Here is an 18,888-nt window from a genome sequence, read left to right on the forward strand (position 1 = left end):
CGCTTACTTTGTAGCAACTTTTACCACCAAGCCGCCGGATCTAGTTGACCGACCGAGGTGCAGTCTGGTGGGGCAACCCCCAGTGAGCTAGGATTACCCACCGCTCACCGGCGATTTGCGTCGTTACCTACATCTGTCAGTGCGACGTGCGAAGTAAGTGTGTTCCTATTAGTTGAGTTTACTTAGCTGTGAGGGAGTTTGCTGTGCGGCTGTTGATCAACGGTGCTTCCTGCGCGACTCCGAGAGGCTTTTAATTTGACTTCCCACGGACGGTACTCCGACTCAGCACACTGTTCAGCAGGTTGCCGGAACCGCCGCCGACGACAACGACTCCCGTGGCGATACTTTACAGTGCCCGGTTCGCTGCTTGTGGCGCACTTTTTCATTAACCTTAATTTGATTGTTATTGACATATGCTTGCAAGAGGGGTGTTCGGCGAGCACCGCGCTCAAGCGCTCAGGAGCCGTGCGCCGTTGATGCTAATGCTGAAGCCCCCCACTCACACCCCACTTTATCGTGTTCCGATCGTTCCGGAGAACGGTGTAAATGACTCACGTGGACACGTGGAACTGACAGGTCTGACAATCGAAGGAAGCCATCGCACCGATTCGTTGTGTCTTGGTGTTGCTGTGCATAGGTGGAGATGGTGTGACTCCGTGAAAATGTCTGTCTGCATGTCTGTGTGTGTGTGTTGAACAGCGGAAATCCGTTGTCAATAGTTACGCGACTTGATTGGCGTTTAGTGGTCATCCTCATTGACCAGGGTTCGCATCCAGTTTAGAATGTACTTCCAAACGGCGGATGCGAACCCGGGCGGATGCTATACGTTCTCGCTGCCCATTTTGAGCAGCTCCATCTTCTTCTTGGCGATCTTCGAGTAGAATGCGTCGATTGGTTGCGTGGTGTCGTAGAGGCTCGGGGCCTGCAGAATGATGAGCGCCGTGCCGAGGATACACGCTATCGTGAAGATCCAGAGAAACAGTCGATCCAGCACGAGCGCCACATACTTCCAGTCTTCTTCTATCTGCAGGGAGGAAGCAAAACACGGAGAAGCGAAGCGCGCACGACGCGTTAGTTGATCGGTCATCCGAGTAGCCCCAAATGGAGCAGGGAATGAGGATGTTCGGTTTCAAACGGTTCTACTTACACTTTCGAACTTGTCCTTATTTCTAACGTGCTGAGCGACGAACCGGGACGCCTCGATGGTTTTCTCCATCTCGCGCAGCAACGGCTTCTCGAAGGTCGGACTCAGGTCACCGCAGCAGGTCGGGCTCATGTCCCCGTTGCCGGTCGGGCTGAAAAGATCATCGTCCCCGCCCGGCAGTGGCAGTGCTGGCAGTGGGGGCTCACCGAAACATGGCCCCATGCCGCCCGAGGCGGCCACGTCGAACCGCGAAGGTGGCAGTGCTACGGAGGAGAGAGCGTATTGCAGACGTTAATGATGTGGCAGGTTCCCCTAGGTGAGGATCCACCCGGACTTACCGGGTATGTCGAAGTCGGTGCCGTACTCCTTCCCGCAGAAGCCGACGTACTTCTCCACATCGGGCGGCACCTGGAACACGTCCGTCAGCACGTCGGTCGGCGTCTGGTCTTCGGTTTCGGATGGATCGTCGTCCTTCTTCGGTCGCTGTATGCATAAAACCTTAGGCAGTAGTTCTATAAAAACCCGATGCACCCACGGCGCCATCTTGTGCGTGACGGGCGATCTAAGTGGAGACGGGGACGGAAGGAGCGGAATTAGCAGAGCACGTTGGCAACTGAGACCTGACGGGGCGACGACGGGGACATACCGAAAGTTGACGTTCAGCACCGCGATCGTGACGACGACGGAGAGCGTGACGAGCATCATGGTGAACAGCAGATACTTGCCGAGCAGCGGCACCGTGAGCGACGTCGGCGGAATGATTTCGGCGAGCAGCAGGAAAAACACGGTCAGCGACAGCAGTATACTTATACATAATGATATCTTCTCGCCGGAGTCACTCGGCAAATAAAACACTAGCACGGAGAGAAACGATATCCCAACGCAAGGTATGATCAAGTTCACGGTGTAGAAAAGTGTCTTTCGCCTTAACGTTATGTTAAATATAATATCCGGATATGGTTCTTCACAACAACTATAAAATTTTTCATTCCTAACGGCAGGCACCTTCATAATGTCCCATTCAACTGATATATAGTAATCTTGCAGATCGATGCCGATGTCGATGTTGTCCGAGTCCGGTGTCTGCTGCAGATGCCGAAGATCGACCTGTGCGTTCGGGAGGAGAGGCAAAATGGGCGTTAGCGCTGCCGGAGGTGCACGGGTAACAGCCAAACGCCACTTACCATGTAACCATCGTACGTCCAGGATCCGAATTTCATAAAACATGTTTGCTCATCAAATGGAAAATACTCAACATCGATTTCACAAAATGATTTATAAATGGCAGGTGGTTTCCAAACTACTTTACCCGTATGATGTAAAATTGCTTTTGTCATTATTGTCACCTCGTAGTTACCGTCCGCACTGCCAGGGAAAGCGACAGGGAGAGAGTGAGAGAAAGAGTGAGAGAGTGAGAGAGAGAGAGAGAGAGAGAGTGAGAGAGAGAGAGCGAGTCAAGGGCACGTTAGTCGAACGACTGCCATCAAACCAATCCATTTTCCACTCGACCGTACGGCCCTGTAGTGGCCACGCTGCCACGAATCACTTGAACTTCAGGCCCCGCTTCGTGCAGCGGGCATGCACCGGGCTTGCAGCGATTAGTGACAGCCGATGGACCCCTGGCACCGTACTCATAAATCATCCCCAGAGGTCCTTGAAGCCTCCACACCGTTGGGCAGTCAACACTTACTTATTATACAACACTATATCTGGCAGCCAAATGTGTTCGGATGGGACGTGCAGGGTGTCCACTCCGCCGTAGTCATCTGGGTTCCATTTTAGCTTGTAATCGTTCCATTCCTAAGGTCAGAGAGAGCGAGAAGCAGAAATTGATTTAATTTTCCCCCCAAAATGGTCAAGCAAACTGCAAACTGTCAGGATATTGGTTCAGAGAGCATTTTGCGTTCATTGTATTACTGCTGCGTCTTTTATTGGTTGGCAATTAATGGTCCTTAGTTTTCGGTCGCTAGCAACAACGCGCTCCGTTCCGTTCGGCGTAAATCGTGCGAAACAGCTGTCCATTGGTCAAGCGCTAGGACCCATCGCTAGCGTCACTAATCTACGGGGCACGGGACATTGGGTCAACTGTTTGAAGTCTTTTTACTAACCACACCTTAGCGCCATGATAGGTCCGCCGGTGGCAACCCGGTATCCTGGCGTAACTACGACCACCGTCGGCAAGTCAACCGGCCCGAGGCGCCTTTTATGTGGTGGTTGCTGCTAGTGACAGCTCAATTATGGCTCTGCTCAACCAGATGCTTTACTTCACTCAACGCGACCTGACGGCCGCAAAAGTTTCCAACGCCTTGAAGTACGATTGCCTCAGAGCATCCAAGAAGAACAAAAAGTTGATGGGTTTCGGGAAACTCCAAGACGGTCAGATTGGCAGCCAGTTGAGCCACAGGCTGACCACAAAGCCGATCAGGCCGCTTGGTTGGCCAGCAGAATAAGGCAGTTGTGGCTACGTCCGTCTATTGGCCGAAGATCGACAGATAGATTGAGTTGAGGGCACAGCAAAGTGGCACAAGAGTCCAGTCGAGGTTGTTCCCTTCTTCCCCGGATTGATTGTCCGTTTGTAAAAATCTTTGTAACGATAAGAAAGAGAAACGTTTGTTTCTCCGCGTTCCCCCAAGAGGATTGACAAACTGCAACGGATCTGAATGGGAGCCACTGCTGAAAACCACAACCTGTGCCGCGGCCATCGGAAGGAAAAGGGAGACCACCGGGACCGGACCGTCGGATTGTCGGGGCCATATTTTGCGCATTTATGATGGCAGCTGCTTTGGCTCGCCATTACGCACCAACAACAAACTCCCGCGCCCTGGTGGTTGACTCGTAAATTTCCGCGCTGTTTACCGTATCAACTGATGGCCAACGGCGAGAAGTCGGCCATTGGCTGACCATTAGCGCGATGGGCGCGCATCACAACCGGCGCGGCGTGGTCAGCCCGTCGACCGGAAGGGCTCCGTTTACTGCATTTTAATGGCTTCGGGGTGCACTGTTTATGCTACGGTTTTATTTGCGCTGCAGTCCCATGTGCCACGGTCGGTCCCATGGTGACCATTCGCGGGGGTCGACCAGCTTGTCTTCGCTATCGAAAAGCCTCGTTAGCCACCGATGCCCCGCTGTCGGTCAATTCGGACGGTCGGCTTCACGCCACATTGAACCCGATTCGCGGAAGCGGGAGTTGAGCCTTTAAATAGCGCAAACATCACAGCACCACGCGGGGCCAGTTTTTGGCAAGCTTTTAAGCCCTTTCCCATAGGCTCCGAGGGGACGGCATCCGCGTTTTTCGGCATCCCGCTTCCGTTTCCCGATCGCCGTTACCGTTTGTTCAAGTTTCAATGTTGTCCATTAATTTTAATTGCTTATATTCTTTACAATCCTCTGCCGGCGGGGCCGACATTTGCATGGGAATGGAATGGATGTTTGCTGTGCGCTGTAACTGGTGGGTGGCTTTGTTTGTAACCGACCGGTAGTTATTGATATTTGTTATTCTAATTTTTACACATTTGCCGCCTTGTATGTTGCAGGCTTTATTCATATTTGTTCAATTGTTTTTTTTTTGTATACTGAACCACGGAAACATTTATTGGGACCCAGCGCTACTCAGAATGTTTAACGTTCGAGACTTTTGTAAAGTGTTCACTCCGCCTGGCTAGCAAAAATTGAACAAATATTTGAACAGATATTTGACTATTAATTTATAAAGGTACGAGTTTATAAATATTTGCTTTGAGGAAGTGATAACTGTGCAAGTTAGTGGGTAGAACGATGATAGTTTATGCAAATTAAATGTAGTGGGGCACGTATGTTTCTAAACTTAAGGTTTTTTTTCTAATTTAACAAATAAAAAGTAAGTTAGTTTTATGAATGTTGAAAAATTACCACAATCTTGCTTGATAGTTGATTGGATCTTATCGTTCGGGTTATTCGAAGTACAAATGAATATTAATTCCTACAGCCTTTTGTGGTGATTTTGTTGCTATAATAATATAGAACTTGGATGAATAATCATAGAAAACAGTTCAATAAGATCAACTATAGATACTCAAGTTGAGATAGAAACTCAACTAACTTTGTTTCAACCGTCCATCCCAACAGTTAAAGTTTACACAACGCGCACTGTGTCCGCATTTACGTTCTACGGCAATGAAACAAGTTGGTCAACCAAAAGAGAAAGCTCCCATCGACGGATCCCGTTGGCGCCCCCGCCATTTGTTTGGAAGTTTTTGTTAATTTCTTCCACAAACAGTCGGTGTTTTGTGGATTGAAGAACATTGCTTGCTCTGCTACAAGTATTGAGAGCACTGGCGTTCAAGCAGTCGCTATAGGTACTCCGTACGGTATTGACCCCGGTTGTGCTGGCAATGAGGGCGAGTTATGGTTTCACCATTTACTTGCTGGTGGTGTTTCTTGGAGAAGAGTTCCAGTGTCACCAGAACGCAACAGAGTCGCCTTCATCCGGCCGGCAGCGGATACTATCACGAAAGAGAAGATTTCTGCTGTTTCCCCCGGGTGCTGCCTTTATCGTAAGTATCGGGTCGCTGTTCGCGGTCGTGCGCTCAACTAATTACGCCCTCCGAAGGTCACCATATCCGGTGCGAAGGGATCGATGTTCGAGACACCCCGGGGCTACAACTTGGTGATCGAGTACGATATGTATCATCCCTTGCCGGACTACCTGTACCACGCGTCCACCCTGCGACTAGGTGACGTGGCCATGTATCCTGACGAAACAACACCGAAGCCCCCCATCGTCGAGCAGGATGCGTCCAGCGACCATGTACTTTCGCCGAAAGAAGTCGAACAGTATCTTAGCCAACACCCGGACACCTGGGTGCCATCCGGTTGGGGTAACGATCGCGCTGATTGGGGCAATGCCAGGCCCTTCAATGGGAGTGCAGCCGGTTCACCGAAGTATCAGTCATGGAAGAGCAAACTGTGGCAGACAACCGGTAACGATCGGTTGTATTACAACAATCCATCTATCAAGCGGATGCGAACCCGCGGCACCGCCACCGACGACGAAGACGGACCTTCGTTCTGGGCGGAGGGTAACCATCTTAACATTAGCCAGCATCTGGGCTGGGAGCACTACCATCACTACCGTGACAGGCGAAGTCTGTACGATCATCTGGAGAGCACAATACCGAGTCTGTAAGTACCGTAGTTGCGTAGCGTACCGTCAACCGCAAGGTGTACTAGAAGCTAGGCCCTCCGATTCCAGCTTTGGCTTCCACATGAAGGAGTGTCTCCTGCGCTCGATCTGCGAAGCACGCAATTTGCTACCCCCGAAGGGCCGATCAATGACCGTCGACATACTGCGGGTCATTTTCACGTGAGTTTGCGACTCCTGGTGCCATCAATTCTTGATCCGATTGAACCCATGCCTTTGCAGGTATCCGCTACGGGAAGAGCTTTCGGACGAGTATAGTCACATGATGCGAACGGAGAACGTAAACTGCCGGTCGCTATTTGCCAACCGCTGTCCACTGAGTATCCTGCAGCTGATACTGTTCGGGAAGTTTGAATTCTGAAAAAAGATGACTATCGCTCGGAACAACAAAATGATCTGAATACAGTGGACACATGTAATACAATCAACGCAAGGTGACTCTGGCTCTGTCGCTGGCGGATCGCACCAGGGACCGGTGCATTAGTGTGATGATCGCTATAGCACTGTACGTACCTGCTCTACCCACACGTTCGTCGTCATAATTTGATTTTTCAGATTCTGGAAAGAGAAGCAAAGAAAGAAACGAATCGGAATGAATATTTGTGTCCTTCCGAACAAACCCTCGGAGGTTTACGATTACGGATCGCCATCGGGCGCCTTTGGCGCCACCATGTTGTGAAGTTGAATAAAATGCCGAAACGTGAGCAGTGTTCTCGACACTATTTTGCCGAGTGTACGTGTACGAGCGGGAGCCGAAAGGGCGCAACGGTGAGTGGTAGAAAATTTCTTTATAATTCACTTTCCAATCATTAGCATACAAATTGACGAAGTCGAACCGAAAGCGAAGAATGCTCTGAGCGTCCCATACCTGGCCAGGACCAGTAAATCAATCTGTAAACTGCTACTGGCGCCGGACAAAAGTGCCACCCTTCGGCCGTTGCGCCCCAACCGGACGTCCGGAGACGCAGCAGAAGAAGATGGATGCCACAGCAATCGGAATGGAAAGGCTTAATTTATTCGGACATCCGATCGACCCGGGGCGCTGGGTTTGGGTTCTCCGAAATTGAAGAAAAATCGTCTTTCGTTCCGATGGGGTGAGCGATGAAGTTGGACATTCGAGGGGTCAGAGCAAAGTCGACCGGAGAATGAGTCGACCAAACTCATGTTCCGGACCAGAGACTTGCAGCGAGCCGAGCGCAATGACGCAGCGGAGAACAATGGTGTGGAAGTAATGTTGAAGAAACTAGTTTGTTAGCATAGTATCGTGCGCCGGACGTGCCGCAGCGGTCCACCACAGAGGCACACTGTTTGTCCGCTTAGTGTGCAACTTGATTTCCGCATTGTTTTCCCGATTAAGTTACTTGGAATGGTCGCCACAATCTTTGTGTAGCAATGCCTTTGTCTTCTCTTCGTCAAGTTCTTCGTCAAGTTTTTCATAAGCAATTTGGAAGTTTCAGGGGAAGGGCTTTCGGGTATCCCGACGCACAAACTTTCTGAACTCGCACTGAGACGGCTCTCTTTCGTAGAAAAAATTGCACTTTTCTTCAATCGAACACTCCCAATGGCCAATTACAATTCCACTTTCCATATAGACCAACGGTCTTCAGCGGCAGCTGATGTTGTACTTTCGGGGGAGCATAAAAGAGAAATGTAACGTGGCAGAGTTCGGACAGGGACGGTGCTTCGTTTGCATCGCACGGAAAAGCGAAAAAAAACCTTAAAAGGAAATACATCACCGGGCCGGACAACCCCTTTCGGTTCGCCCCGAAAAGGGAGCCTTCAGCCCGCCCTATATTCCGACGGCGGCGGCAGTTATCCCCGGGGCAGTGCTCGTAAATTACTTTTATGCAGGCCACACGGCGGTGCAAACACATCGTTGCACGGGGTCCGGAAAGTTGTTGCCAGAGGTTGCGACCGACCATCAAACCGAGGAAGATTCTCGAATTTTATGGAACACTTTGTCCCGCCCCGTTCCCGTTTGCGTTCGCGCGGGAAAATGGCAATCTGTTGACCGCCCGTAACAGCAGCAGCAGCAGCAGGTCGTCCGGCGGCCCGGCTACGAAGTTGTGAATCGATCGAAAGTGGTTGATGTTGCTTCCCTCCTGGGGTAACCCCTCGAGGGGACACATTATGACCGAAATGAGCTTGTGGTTCCGGGTCCAACCACCAACCCAGAAAGATGGCGGCGACTATCGGGAAGGGGCCGTAAAACAGAGTAGGGAAGAAAGAGCATCGGAAAGCGAAACAAATCCTCCTCCGGTTCGGCAAACGGTTCGTGGCCGTCGTCGTCGTCGTCGTCGTTGGCGGAAATGCTGGCGAATCGATTTGCAAATCAAATCATCCAACGATGGTTTTAAAAATTTACACGATATTGAGCTGCCACCAGAGCGGCCGGGCCGCCCGATGTCTTTTGGGCTTGCTGCGATGCCGCATCCGCTCCGAAGGGACCGTGCAATAATAAACCACACGATCCGAGTGGGGCGCGGGTATGACAATGATGGCCGACGTTATGGCGCAACCCGGACCCCGGCCATCGACCGACGATGCTCCCTTGTGGCTCGGTAACAATTTATTCTCCTGCCAGATGTTGACCAGCTGCCTTCCGGGAGGGAGGCCGATCACGGTGACTTCTCGGTTCGCGCGAAGGCAACGCCGGACGGCGTCTTTCGTCCACCCAGCCCAACGTGAGAACTCGTTAACCGTCGCATAATAAATCGACGCCCGTCCGATAGCGAGACAGCAGCACTTTTATTATCAATCAGCACCATTCCATGGTCGGCGTGCGATTTCGCTTTCATTTCGTCGACTGAACGAACGGGTGTGAAGTTTTGAGAAAATGCTGCAACCTTTCCGAGCCATCGTTGGGTTGCGATGAAGGTTTAGGGATTGGCTCTGGTGGCCTGGAAATATTTGGGTTTATTAATTTTAAAGATTTAGTTAGAGCAATCCTGTCCGAATACTGTTTGTGCGTGTCTTTTTACAGTGTTCCTGATTTCTGTGCTCATATTGTATAGTCCGCTGCTTTTTTGTCATTTTCGTATCAACATGTTTACTGATTCGCTTCAGAATACGGATTGGAATTACGTTCGCATTCTGTCCCAGTCGCAACTGATCTCATTATCCGATAACACGATCACCACTTCACGTCGACGATGCCGATAAGTAAACGCTACAACCATGCCGTCATCTCAACGTTCCAACGCACACCACGCAACGATTTCACCACAGTTTAATACTTTCTACTCGCTCGCTGCGCTACACACACACACAACAACTCCTGCGTTATCACTTTCGCCGCTATCACTGATCCGATAACCACGCACACCGTTCATTTGGAATTCTAATTACTCACCGGTCAGATTTAACATGGCTTCTGTTACTCACAAACTATCTCTCGATGAGGAAGAAAAAACTTTTCGCTTCGCCACTGATTATCGCACCGGCGCTTTTTCGATCGAACCGAGACCCAAAGCCTTTGTTGCCCCAAAGCCGGTCGTTGAGACATCAGGCTCTCCTGCCGACCACGTGGTGAATGGTGTTCTGTTCAGAGCGTTTGTCGATTCCCACGCGGTTGGCTTACTATTTCTCAAGCCGATAGTCGATCCATTGGCTAAGAGAGATGTGCCGACATCACTGTTGAACAAGCGCGGAGCAAACTCTAGAGATCGCCACTTTCACCCAGGAACCACGTTTTACAGCATCAGCACTAATGCCAATACCCCGGAATGCATCGACCTTTGCAACCTGCGGACATCTCAAACGGCACTGCCGATTCCTGCCGATGTGTTCAACGATCGAGGTCTCGCACTCTTCTACCAAAATGTGAGAGGCTTACATCCCAAGATCGATGACCTCAGAATGGTACTGGTCGAGGACTATAGCGATATCGTTGTTTCGACAGACATGGATCGACGGAGATATTCCAGAATATGCACGTTGGAATTTCTCCGTCGTTGTGATCGCAATCTGCTGACGAGCACGTTAAGTCGAGGCATTAGAGTGTTTGTTGGCATCAAGGCAAATATTACCTAGGTTGAGCCTGCGGTGGACAACCTTGAATAGGTGTGGGAGTTCAAGAGAGTTCAACTTTCATCCAATACTACGGAGTCATCTAGCTTTACGGTAACGGCTCTGTCAAAATGCAAAGTATAACGGATGCAGGTTTGCAAGTCGACGCAATTTAAACTGATCTAAAAACAGCGTTCGACAAAGAGTCGCACAGGTTATAAACATATTTAATTGCACGCAGCTACAAAGTAAGGATCCCCTCACATGTTTCATCATCTTTGAGCACTTCGGTAGTACCGCGAGGCAGCATCCTTGGCCCGTTGCTGTTTATCGTTTGTATCAATGATCTATCCGTTCTGTTGTAGAATTCTACAATCGTGCTAACATACACGTGTATGCTGAAGGTACAAAACTGTTCTATGTGGCTAGAGTGATGAGAATGACTGTTCGGATCTCAGTATTTTCGTAAGCAAGGAACAATTTTATCCAAGCAGTGATAAACGCAATTTTATTAGTGCCACACGTTCACGAACGCTTATTATTTTCAATTATAAGCTGGGTAAAACTGAAATGAAGCGCACTGACTGTGGCCGAGATCTAGGTATTCTGCTTGACTCTAAGCTAAGCTCCATCCTCCATTTCGAACTAACTAATGCATATAGACAAATTGGATTAGTTTTGAGAATGCCTAAGGACTTCTGCGACCTTGCCTGCGTTAAAGCACTTTATTGCAGTCTAGAACAACCGATACTAGATGATGCCAGTGTTGTGTGGTGCCCCGTTGGACCAAACGCTTGAAAAGCATTCAACGGAAGTTTACACGTTTTGCAATGCAATAGATCGACTGAGTGAATCTGAACCAGTCTACCCCAAAGCTTTGATGACTTCATAAAGTCATCCATCAATTAGACGACTATAGTTGTCACATCCAAAAAGGGCATTTAATAAAGCAGTTGATCCATTTTAATAGACAGTTTCCACAAGTCGGATATTTTTTCGTTTTCATGAAACATTGTTTTGGAGTTCAAACAAATTCAAGCAGAGCACATCATTGCGAAACGTCGTGATGTTATGGGTATTTTGAAGTCACAGCCTCTTGAGAAAGAAAACATGTTATGAGATTTAAGATAATTCCAACATTTCAACTACGACTGTTCATTTACGACCAAATGTTTATCTTTCTTTAAGCGTTCCACCGTTTAAACTCTTGGCGTTCGCTTGTTCAGCTTCAAAGCCGACCTGTTTTATTCAAATTCCATTTGCCTGATTCGTATCAATCCATCTTAAGTGCGGGATGAAGAAGCTTCATTCTTCCTGGGCTCTGGTGCACTCCTCGAGTGGATAGCAAAGATGGCTCCTATCTGCCGGGACTTTCCGCCAGTGACACTAGCGCAAAGTTGCTTCGGTGCCGTATCGGTTTCACCTGTCAAACCGACCGACCGAAGGCTTGTCCGATCGTCGTCACGCGGACGTGGCCGCTTCCGCAGAGGAGATGCCGGCGCTTGCTCGAGAGTAGCGTAATTATTTTTAATGTCCGTACTTAAAAACGAAACTTTTCAGTCCTTTAATTAATTACTCGTTCCACTTAATGAGCGAAGCGTCCGCATTTCGTGCCGTTTGCGTGAAACCATGACGCAGAGGGTACGGCCCTTCGGACATCGGACTGACCAGCGTTGCTAACGGCGGTACCGCTCAGCGGGGGTCGCAGTCTCTTGAAGCACTTTAAGCTTCCCGGAACCGGGCAACATTTGGCCGTCGGCAAACCGCACGACACGACCTGTCATCGTCGGTTTGTTACGCATTCCGTTGCTGCTGTGGGCGCATTGTGACGCGCACTACTTTCGGGAGAAATTCTGAAAATATTCGACTTCTCTTTTATTTTGTCGTGGCGCTAAAGCGAACTGCGGCTCGGTAAGAATGGTGCCGCTCGGGTTGGCGGAGCACGAACTTCTCCGGCGGATGGAACTTTTCTCTGAGCCCCCGAGGCGCATATCCGGAGATCCGGAGTTCCGGTAGGGTAAGTTACGCTAATGATGATGAATCGCTGGACGCTGTGGCGGACGATAGCGGCCGGTATCTTGAGTAATGAAACGTCCTCCGTCGGCCTCCTCCTTATCACCGCCTCAGGGCCCAGTTCCGAGATGTTTAGCAATGTAGTTGTGACCGCACGGACCGAAGTTTCCCAGCAAAGCAGAACTTATTGGAAAGCATCAACGGCGTAGGCAGCAAAACTTACCACATCAATCAACTGCGAGAGTCGTAGACCCATTTTGACTGTCAGACGATCGGAGTTGTTGCCCACGGGCCGTATCAGTCGGTTGTAGTTGCTCAGCAGGTCGTCATATAAACGCTTGGAGTCAGGGTTGGCCAGGCCGGTAGCAAATTGTAACGCTATGAACACAGCCGTGAGTAGCACGCTCCCCATCTTAGGCCAGGTCCACCCCTGAAACGGCAAGAGAAGGGATAATTGAATTGGTTGCGAATTCGACAAGCTGTTGCGAGCGCGAAACACGGCCGCCCGCCGCGGCAGCAGAGTGGACTTCAGCGGATTACTGTAAAGCTGGATTAGTAATTCATCGGAAAACTAATATTGATCCGAGTAGATAAGGTTCTTATTGAGATTAAGGCATTCATTGGTTAGCGCCAGCTGGCTCAAAGAAGCTGTTCGGAGAGACGAGTAGTTAATCAGGGAAACAACAGATAAAAATGAAAAAGCAAATGTTAAACGACCGTACAATTTCTCCATATACGATTACGAGGAAGTTCTTGATAGTAGAAGATATATTGATAAATGTTTCGATTGGGGCGTATAAATTCCTAATTCATTAAGATCCATGACACATTCAATAACTTTATCATGAAACAGAATTTCTTGTCTTTTGCTTAAGAAAAGCTCAGTAACGTATGGCAATGGATGAATGATCCATGACTGGATGATTCATGACTAATCACTAGATTTCATCGAACAAAACTAAACTTTGAGTCTTCCCGCTAGTTACTTTAAAACCACTTTTATAATCTCCAAATATCCTTCAACTCGATGACAATTTGACAAATGCTGATGCTTGCATTTGATGGACAGTACGAAGGTTCGCAAGACAATTAATTACCATTTTACAACCGCAGTTCCAATAGTTTGATGAACAGAGCGATATTTCCTCGTTTTATTTGGGGATAAAACAAAACCACAGCATTTCACTACCAAACGGTTTGATCCACAAAAACACGGAACCGAGCCAAAATTGGAACAAATAAATTTACCCAACGCATTGCGCTGCTAGCGTGTAAAGGCATTTCAAAACACTTCGATTGTGTAACGTGGGTGGAGCACATAAAAATGCGCGCATTAAACTGCGAACCACCAATCATTAGCACCCAATTTAGCATTGGCCAGCCGCTCGCGCGATCGACCGTGGGATGGCCGAAAGAAATAAAACCCAACCACACCATATTGTAATTCATGCGCGGTGCATTTATGGGATGACCATAGCGCCCAGGTCAACGATCGTCGAAGCACTCCCCGTTTCGCCCGTAAACACACACTCAGAACGGTGGACCCAGGGCCTGGCGACTCTGGGTGAAGGTAATTAAATCAAATTGCTAAAGTGTATTTTGCACACGGTTTGCCGAAAATGCAGCTCTCGCTTTTGATTACACTACAGCCGGCCACGAAACACCACAACATGGCCCGCGCCGCAACCGTCGGAACACGGAGGAATTTATTCCTGCACCACTAATTTACCCGCAAACTGTACGATCTCATATTATTTTTGAAGCGCGGTTTCGGCGGTGAAACGGGGTGCGCGCGGGTGGCCGCTCCTCCGGGTGGGCTCTCGTGCAGTTCGAGGGAAAAAGTACCCCTCCAAAAACCCGGGCACGATACCGCAACAGATAATTATTTATTCCATGCATAATCCACCAATTTATGCATCAACGTTGCGATGCCAGAATATGCGCCCTGGGAACCCGGGCAACATCATGGAGGGCCGTTAATTTCGCCATTGCCGGATTTGCATGTTCGATGCATGGGTGGCTGGCGAAGGTAGTAAAGGCCCGCGGCGGGACGCACGCTGTAGATGACACGCTGGGCGAGCTGGGGTGTGGCTTTCGTGGCAGAAACCACTTCATTCGGATGGAGGCGCCTGGTGGCTGGTGCGAAATGTATGCGCCACACACCAGCAGCACCAACCCAACTCGCTCTCGACACTCCGGAAGACACGACAATTTGGCGCACAAAGAACGTGTAGATTTTTGCAACTGTCTGCTGCGCTCGTGCCACCCTTGGATAGTTATCCTTTCGCATCGACGCCGGCGATGGCGGTGGAATCGAAAGTAGAAGCAGTTCCGCTTACGCCGCTCTGTAATTGCTAGGCAAATTTATTCCCATTAGAAATGGATCCGTAATGCCTGGAAGAGCGAGCGAGCATCACGCGTCTAACGACGCATTTAAGGCTCGGCTTCCAGCGCAGGGCCACCGGCACGTTGCACGCGACGTGTTTCGTATAATGTTACATTCGGCGGGATCCTATTCACCCGGTTTTTATCAATTAGTTGCGCCATCGCAGAGCGGAGTTCGGATGCGATTAGAAAACTGAACGAACGACTTCTGCAGATGTAGAAGCTGTGCTGAGGTGACATCGGAATATCTGGAAGGAAACGCCTAGCTCATATTGCGAGCGCTCGAGTGAAAGTTATTAGTGCACATTTAATTAAGCACGTTCAGGCAATGTTCTCTCTTCTGCATTATTGAGTCAATATTATTTGAGATCCCAAAATCATGAGATCTATTTAATTCGAATGCTTGACGAGTTCACAAGCATTCCGGTTCCTCCGCCGTTTATAATTCTAGCATGTTTCTGGCGCTCGTCTTATATGTCACTGTCACTAGCGACAGTGATACACGGGGACTGCTTGTGATGAGCCACCAGAGAGAAAGAAGAGCCATAGGAGTGTCGACTGTTGGCTATTAGAAACCCGATCGAAGATCCCACCCCAGCCGGGTGGGTGGACACAGTAGCTGGTGCCGATTGTTTTCAATCGTCGATGGCGATGGCAGGTCATGTTTGGTGATTGAAACCGTCATCGTCGTCGTCGTGGAGTGTTCAACAAGTGTTAATCCAAAAAATGCCGCAAATTCACACCCGTCACGTTGACGGGCGTTGGTGATTGAGTGAAAATTCATACCCTGACCCGGCCACATGTTGTTCCTAGGTTGCGTCACCTAGCTCACCACCGTGCTAACACCTAAACCAAAAAACCCACGGTTCCTCCCCGGGAGCCTGTCGCTCCATTCGCTCTATTGTGTGCCATGCCCGGCCGCGGTCCAACATTCCGCCCGATGGGCTACTTGTTGCAGGTTGCCAAAGGAGGGGCGGAGGTCGAAGAATGGGGGTGCGGAGTAGGGGTTTGATGATTTTCAACATCCTACCTAGCGCCGCACAAACCCGTGGTTCCGCCCTGCCGCTCCAGTATGGGGCTTCTGTTTGCGGGCAGGAAGTTTTCGGAACCGAGCACCTTAATGGTGTGAAAAATTTATTGGATGATGGATAATATTGATTCCGGCCCGTTTCACATAATCCTCGACCGAGCGCGAGAGGCCGAATAAAACTGGGCTTTGCACCTAGTTATGGAAACATTTTCACGGTGGCGTTTCGAACTGTGCGGTGATACTTTATTTCACTTGCCACATGCTTACATCGGAATTTTTCGCAAATCTGTTGAAATTAGAATTTATTTGTGACAATTCATACGGGTTCTGGTCGGAGTGAATGTTTGCAAGTTTTGTATAATTTGCAGCGCGTAAAAATAACATGAAGCTAAGTAATTGGAAAGAATAATTTGAAGGACCTTGTGATGCACATTAACGCAAAACCTGTTCTCAATGTGCCAAACAACACCAAGTTAATCAATCAGTTCAATGATTGATTAATCGGTTTCTTAAAAATCTTATTTTATACAAAGAGCATAAACTGCCTTTTCCAATGACATTAGCTGATTTGCTAGTAGATTTGAAAAGTTGATTATATTTGAAAATAAAGTCTACAAGTTTAAATCTATTACTTAAGTGGACTTACTTTCATAATATTTTTGAACGTCCTTTCCCAAGCCTTAGTACCAAATATTTGCAGTAGCTTAGTAGATTTGGTTATCTTTTCGTTATTTCGCCACCGTTAGTCACAATAGAAGCGCTCTAAAAAAATTTAATCTAGCCAACCACAATAAAAGTCAACCGACACGGCAAGTTCCAAGGTTGAAGACGATGTGTCACTTTCGATAGCTAACAGCGAGCCGAAGGTCACGCCTTGGTGGTAAGCGTCCACCACCGAGGACACGCCAGGATGATGTTACATGTCGCCTCAAATTAGGCGGCCGGGCGAGTACATAATGCCTGTCAAATATCGTGTACCATTCAACGGGTCCTAATATCATCAGGTAGCGGGAAGCTCGGCCAGCCCGCACCGTCACCTCGCCGATTGGGACGCGAGCATAATCACATATTCATAATTAATAATGGCAGCCAGCGGGTGGGGCAGCAAAAATGGGCGCCCAAATGCCCGAAACTAGTGCCCGCTAGAAACGGAGCGCGCTGTCGCTGCACGTCAAATGAAATACACGTCACGGTTGGTTAGGCCCCGTACGCAGCCGCCGGGAATCGAGGCAGACAACCGATGCTTGTCGAAGGGATGTACCACCGCACACGATAGACGCCAAACATGGCGGCTCCGAGGCGTCGCTCGGCCCTGTCAGTTGGCAACGGTATTACCGGTTCGCAACATTTCCGACAGCCACCGGCGCGTTGTAACTCCATCTCTCGGCCCCATCGGTTTGGTCCCCGGTGGGGGTGAAATATGATGAATCATCATTTTTCCTACGATTACGACGCTAACGCAAATGGAAACACATCCACTACTGCTACGCCCTTCGCCCGTGCCGCGTTCGTGCAATTTTCCGGAACCGACCGGAAATGGTTGCTAGGCTGGTGATGTCAGTGGTTGGAGGAGTAGCCACATTTGTTGGCCATTTTTGGTGTACGCGATTCATGCCTCTAAACGGTTTGATTTGATCCAACCCCGTATCGATTTCGTGCAGATCAGCAAACTTAGTATGGGATGTGGCGAAGCCACTTGGCCTGGGTGAAGTTAATATGGGCGAAGCTTTAACCAGAACTCAACATCATTTTCATGTTCAGAGCTTGTTGACGATCTGTTCTTACACACTTATCCGAACAACGCTTAAACGGTGAATAATTAATATTTCTCCATTAATGTGCAATAATTTCTACAATAACTGTATAGATTGAAATGGAACATTTGAGAAGACGATGATTTGCGTTCAAAGGGTAGAATTAGGATAAGCCACGGCCACAACCTGTAAATAGGTTAGGTATAATTAAAGATATAAATAAATATATTAGCCAATACAAACAGCTTAGAAAATTTCAACCATAAATGGTATTCGACGTTTCGTTCGTTCGGTCTTGGACTTGGACATACGACTTGGGGGGAAGTTGAAACGTCCGAAATAATTACACTCTTCATTGCAGTAGCAATAAAACTAGCGTTAAACAATAATAAAATATTGAATTAAAAGAAAAAAGCATGTAAAAGTGTCAAACTAGTCAAAGCCCAACGAGTGCCCAGAATACCGAACAGGAGCGCCGAAAGTACAAAGTGACCCTCCTGTCTAACGAATAATGACAACAATAAATTCCTGTAGAGCCCTGCTCTCTGCCGCTCGAAGCAGTTGGCCCGTTGGGCGACAAGGTACCTGTGTTTCCCGAACAGCTGTGGTCGAATCGTGCAATCCATCGTATATGTCGCACAGGCGAAGAAAGTCAAGTCCATCGACAGCAGCAAACAGTTCCGGGGCGAGACCCGGACCAGGCAACTGACCACGAGTTACACGTGTTTGGGGATTAGTTCCCTGTGCTCCAAGGCGGAGCCGCTCCGGACGTAGAACAAATAAAACTTTCCGAATAGATTTTCGAAGCACAGCTTGCTGCCCAAGACAATTTCGGGGATGACCGTCTTGCGCTCGGCCGCAGCACCCACCGCCAATGGCGCTCCACGGGAGCCACCGTAGTGTCCTGAACGTCCGAGAGCAGACAAAGTTCTTCCCGCAAGGCTCCCGGATGGCCGCGAAAAGTCGTAACGGCGTTCGGAACGACCGAACGGGCACGTCTGCGGCTCTGTCCTCGGCCCCGGTTGGCGGTGGCGGTGTGGAGCCACATGGACGGGTGCTGAGAGGCGGTGCAAGAAATATTGCACCATCGAGAATAACAACACAACCCCGCCGCGGTGGCCGGGCGCCGGGGTGTTCCCGGAAATGGGAAAATGGTTCTGCCACCAAGTCACGAGCCAATGTCGGTTTATATGAGTTTGGTCCGGGCCCCGAAAGGGCGACGATGCCTGGCCACCACCACGGCCACCACGGCCATGGGCTGGCTTCACGTCCGAGAAAGAAACGTCATCCGAAACGTCATCCCCGTGCGATGCGGCACCCGATGACCCGTTCGTGCGTGATACTCGTTAAGCGATCATAAATCATCGACTGTGAG

General features: G+C 49.3%; 1 protein-coding gene across 2 annotated transcripts; it reads right to left on the minus strand.

Annotated features, from left to right (window-relative positions):
• Nucleotides 1-820: 820 nt before the first annotated feature.
• Nucleotides 821-12,756, minus strand: LOC128269716 (acetylcholine receptor subunit alpha-like 1). 2 transcript variants are annotated; one of them, XM_053007108.1, is made up of 8 exons: nt 12,568-12,756; nt 6,837-6,881; nt 2,835-2,944; nt 2,329-2,509; nt 1,791-2,251; nt 1,483-1,706; nt 1,148-1,407; nt 821-1,024 (listed from the first exon to the last, which is right to left on the minus strand). In XM_053007108.1, exons 1-8 carry the CDS (start codon nt 12,754-12,756, stop codon nt 821-823), a joined length of 1,674 nt encoding a protein of 557 aa, XP_052863068.1. The 2 variants fall into 2 exon arrangements, with proteins under 2 accessions (XP_052863068.1, XP_052863069.1); XM_053007109.1 differs by having other exon boundaries at nt 821-1,020; nt 1,144-1,407.
• Between the last annotated feature and the right edge of the window lie 6,132 nt (nt 12,757-18,888).

Source organism: Anopheles cruzii, chromosome 3 (genome assembly GCF_943734635.1).
Source record: "Anopheles cruzii chromosome 3, idAnoCruzAS_RS32_06, whole genome shotgun sequence".
In the NCBI taxonomy this organism is placed as follows: Eukaryota; Metazoa; Arthropoda; class Insecta; order Diptera; family Culicidae; genus Anopheles; species Anopheles cruzii.

Bases quoted from the DNA above. Each gene is read 5' to 3' on its own strand.
- LOC128269716 (XM_053007108.1), bottom strand. From the start codon at position 12,756: ATGGGGAGCGTGCTACTCACGGCTGTGTTCATAGCGTTACAATTTGCT. The intron at 2,945-6,836 runs GTACGTACAGTG...CTCTGACCTTAG, and splicing joins CGAACGTGTGGGTAGAGCAG to GAATGGAACGATTACAAGCT. The intron at 2,252-2,328 runs GTAAGTGGCGTT...CCGAACGCACAG, and splicing joins GGACGTACGATGGTTACATG to GTCGATCTTCGGCATCTGCA.